The sequence below is a fragment of a genome, unplaced genomic scaffold (assembly GCF_019419815.1).
Source record: "Pyrus x bretschneideri cultivar Hongxiangsu unplaced genomic scaffold, Pyrus_bretschneideri_v1 Contig18, whole genome shotgun sequence".
Classification (NCBI taxonomy): Eukaryota; Viridiplantae; Streptophyta; class Magnoliopsida; order Rosales; family Rosaceae; genus Pyrus; species Pyrus x bretschneideri.
The window spans coordinates 2,976,505-2,979,926 of record NW_025999479.1 but is presented as its reverse complement, the minus strand read 5'-3'; the positions used below and the strand labels follow the sequence as shown (position 1 = coordinate 2,979,926).

The 3,422-nt window shown below is 41.5% G+C and overlaps 1 protein-coding gene across 1 annotated transcript; it reads right to left on the bottom strand.

Moving 5' to 3' along the window:
* Positions 1 to 661: 661 nt before the first annotated feature.
* Positions 662 to 2,446, bottom strand: LOC103940606 (uncharacterized protein DDB_G0280205). The gene has a single exon (XM_009350753.3). The coding sequence runs from the start codon at positions 2,024 to 2,026 to the stop codon at positions 662 to 664; it is 1,365 nt and encodes a 454-aa protein (XP_009349028.1). The 5' UTR covers positions 2,027 to 2,446.
* Positions 2,447 to 3,422: the final 976 nt, after the last annotated feature.

Genomic DNA, 3,422 nt, shown 5'->3' with positions numbered 1-3,422 from the left:
TGAAATTAAAGGGTAGGGGAATCCTACAGCAAGCAAGCAGACAATGCTCTCACTTCTCAGGCCATTTGGTGCGGTACAGTAGTAGCTGTACTAAAATATTTTGCTGCCGCTTGGTTTCAGATAAGATTCAAATAACATATTTAGCATAAGTGAAGGTACGAGGAAAGCAATTGAAACCTGTTCATGGGGTATTTATTTTTTATTGATTAAATATATTCTATTTATCTGATTGATGATATTCCATAGATCTGTAACTTTGCTCTACTAAGCATAAAAAAAACAATAAAGAATGGCTGAAATTTAACTAAACGATCATTTATGAAAAATGATGTGCGGGGAGGAACCATGCATTCAGATTACACCTTTCAACAGTGGTCAAACTTGATCAGAGCCATATATGAACACACATGATTTCTATCAACAACTAGCATTTTAGTATTGGAGTTACAATATATAAATGGCTCGTGTATGAAGTATGAACAAAAAGAAAGCGAGAGGGAGTCTATTATTTACATATAATTCAAGAAAGAAGAGTAAAGGGAAATAAAAAGTGTCCTCATAATTTAATTGTTGGTGGTGGTCATGGTTAAAACGGAGGGAGGATAACCCACAGAACATGATTTGGTGAATTTTAGTGTAATAATTTTGGTGGTGAAAAAGCCTAATCTGAGGAGCAAATCCATGATTCCACCATACCTTCGCTTCGAGTGGCGGTAGTAGTAGTAGCAGCGGCAGTTGTTGTTGGAGGCACATTACCGCCATGAAGCACAACATTCGACGAAGAACCAGTAGCCGAGTAGTTGAGTTTCCCATTGCCGTAATTTCCATTGATAGAACTCATTAGTCTTTGATGATCAACCACATTGTTGTTGTCGATGTTCTTGTTGGACCCAGTTACGCCAGTACCCCAACTTGGACCATTACTAATGTCGTGCCTGGAAAGCGCGGCGTCCGAGGAGGATACGATATTGTTGTTGGAAAGCGCATTAACATTAAGCTGTTGCTGCTGCTGTTGAGTCAAGCCAAAATGTTGATGATGAGGGCCCCCCAAAGAGCCTGCTTGATGATGATGAGGTGGTGAATTAATGGAAATTAATGGGTATTTAGGATTTTGTTGCTGGGATTGAAAAAGGGATTGGAAATTGAGAACTTGTGAAGAAGATGATGATGAAGGGTTTTGGTTGTGCAGATTGAGGAGATTGTGATTTGTGGAGGTTGAACTAACGGGATCAAGCAATGAAGATGGCGGTTGGTGTGTCACTTTTTGAGCAAAAGGCCTCAAAAGGTATGAAGGAGGAGCGTCCAAACCCAAACCACCACCTCCTCCTCCTCCTCCTGCTGCTGCTGATCTCATCAATGAAGAGGCAGCCGCAGCACTGCCAAAAAGGTCCAATCTGCTCCTTGGGAAAGGCGAGGAAGAAGAAAATGGAGGAGCAGGGATACCTGTAAATTCCTGAACCATGGCTCTGAAATTTGTGGTGTCTGTTGTCAGGACCGTCGTCGGTGCTCGCCTCGACGCTCTCGACCTCTTCTTCGGATTCCGAACGACGCCGTTGTTGTTATTCATGTTGTTGTTGTGGGTTTGGTTGTCGGGAGCCGAAGAAGAGGCCGAAATGTTTTGATGATCATGTGGGATCTGAAGCGCCGCAAATGTAGACGACCCGCCTCCTCCTCCGCCGGCGGCGGCGCCGCCTCTGTTTTGTCCTAATTGGTTGATACTGGGATTGGTCAAAAAGGGTTGGCTGAGGCCGCCGAGATCGATGGGATTGGGGTCGGATCTTAGGGTTTTGGGCCACATCATGTCGAAATTGAGGAGTGGGTTTGGGTTGGTGAGCCTGGATGATAACGGATCGAACATGTTTGACAAAGGGTCCATGTGGTGGTGGTGATGTGGTGGTGGGTTAGACATGGGACCGAGTTGACTCGGTGGGTTACTGAGCAAGGCGGAGATTGACTCGGCGCGCGAGTCGTACTCGTCATCGCCGCCGCTGGAGGATTGCAAACTCCCACTATTACCAGAATCCATAAGAGAGAGAGAGGGAGAGAGAGAGAGAGAGAGAGATGGAAATACGTAAAAGGGGACAAAGATATGAAGGAGTAGAGAGATTTGGTTACTTAAAATACAAACTCATTTAAGAAGAGCAAGCTACCAAACAAACAGAGGCACAGAGAGAGAGGGAGAGAGAGAGAGAGAGAGAGAGAGGGAGAGAGAGAGAGAGAGAGAGAGAGGTGTGAGCTAAGCTGTTGAGAAAAGTACCACTACAAGAAGCCATATGTATGCATGTCTGCTGGAATTAACGAAAGCTGTGAGATCTGAAAGGGAGGGCCGCGAGAGGACAGAGCTTGGTGGGTTGTTTGTCCTGGAGCTGCAGAAGGGTATGCCGTATGCGAGCGTAGTGAGGAAGAGAATAATAAACAACCCACACAGCGGCCACGGATGCAGACACGGATCATGAAAATTGATGGTTGCAGAAAGAGACTGTTACACAAAGAAATGAAAGCTATTAGTATTATCGATCAGAGATTGCTCCTCTTCCTTTTACTATTTTTGGGTTAAAGGTCAATTAGGGTTTCAATATAGAGAAGATAAGAGAGAGAGAGAGAGAGAGAGAGAGAGAGTAAAAGGGGTTGTTCTCTAAGCCTTTTCTCTTCTCTAAAAGAGAAGCTGCTTCTGTGTTCAAGGTTCCACTCAAAAGATCAGCGTGGGGTAGACGTAGGTGTTTCTGAGAGAGAGAGAGAGAGAGAGCAACTAGTCAAATGAGAGGAGAGTTGTGGCCTTGGTTCACAGTGTGAAAGGAGGAAAAGGAGATATATTTAATCAGGTTAAAATTAAATTAATTCAGTGAATGAGATATATATATATATATATATATATATATGTTTATTGGAATATTGTGAGGTGGGCAAGCAACCAAATCAGGGATGATGGTTGTTGAATGGTACTATAGAGGTAATAGAACCATCACCACCGTCACTTTTAAAAAACATTTGAAAATACTAAAAAATAAAAACAAAAAACCACATATAAGGACAATATTATTTACACACCTATTTTTGTTTCTCATACATCTTTATTAATTTTTTTTCATTGATTTTCTTTAATTCAATCAATCCGACGATTAAAAATTGAAAAGGATATAAAAAAAGTAAAAATAAATGCGTAGATAACACTACCCATAAACTAAACCAAAGCATATGAGCTAATTATTGTTCTACATGTCAAAACCTTTTTTAAATTCTGTTCACAAAATTAATCCCAGGGTTAGGTTTAATTATGCCATGGTAAGTTGGTTAACTACCCACTTTCTTTGCTTTTTATCCAAAATTAAACTATCGAGTCTATGATGATATTTGAAAATATTTTACCCTAGCATTGTTTGACAAGGCCAGCAACTTGGTATAAAATACCAGAAAAATATATA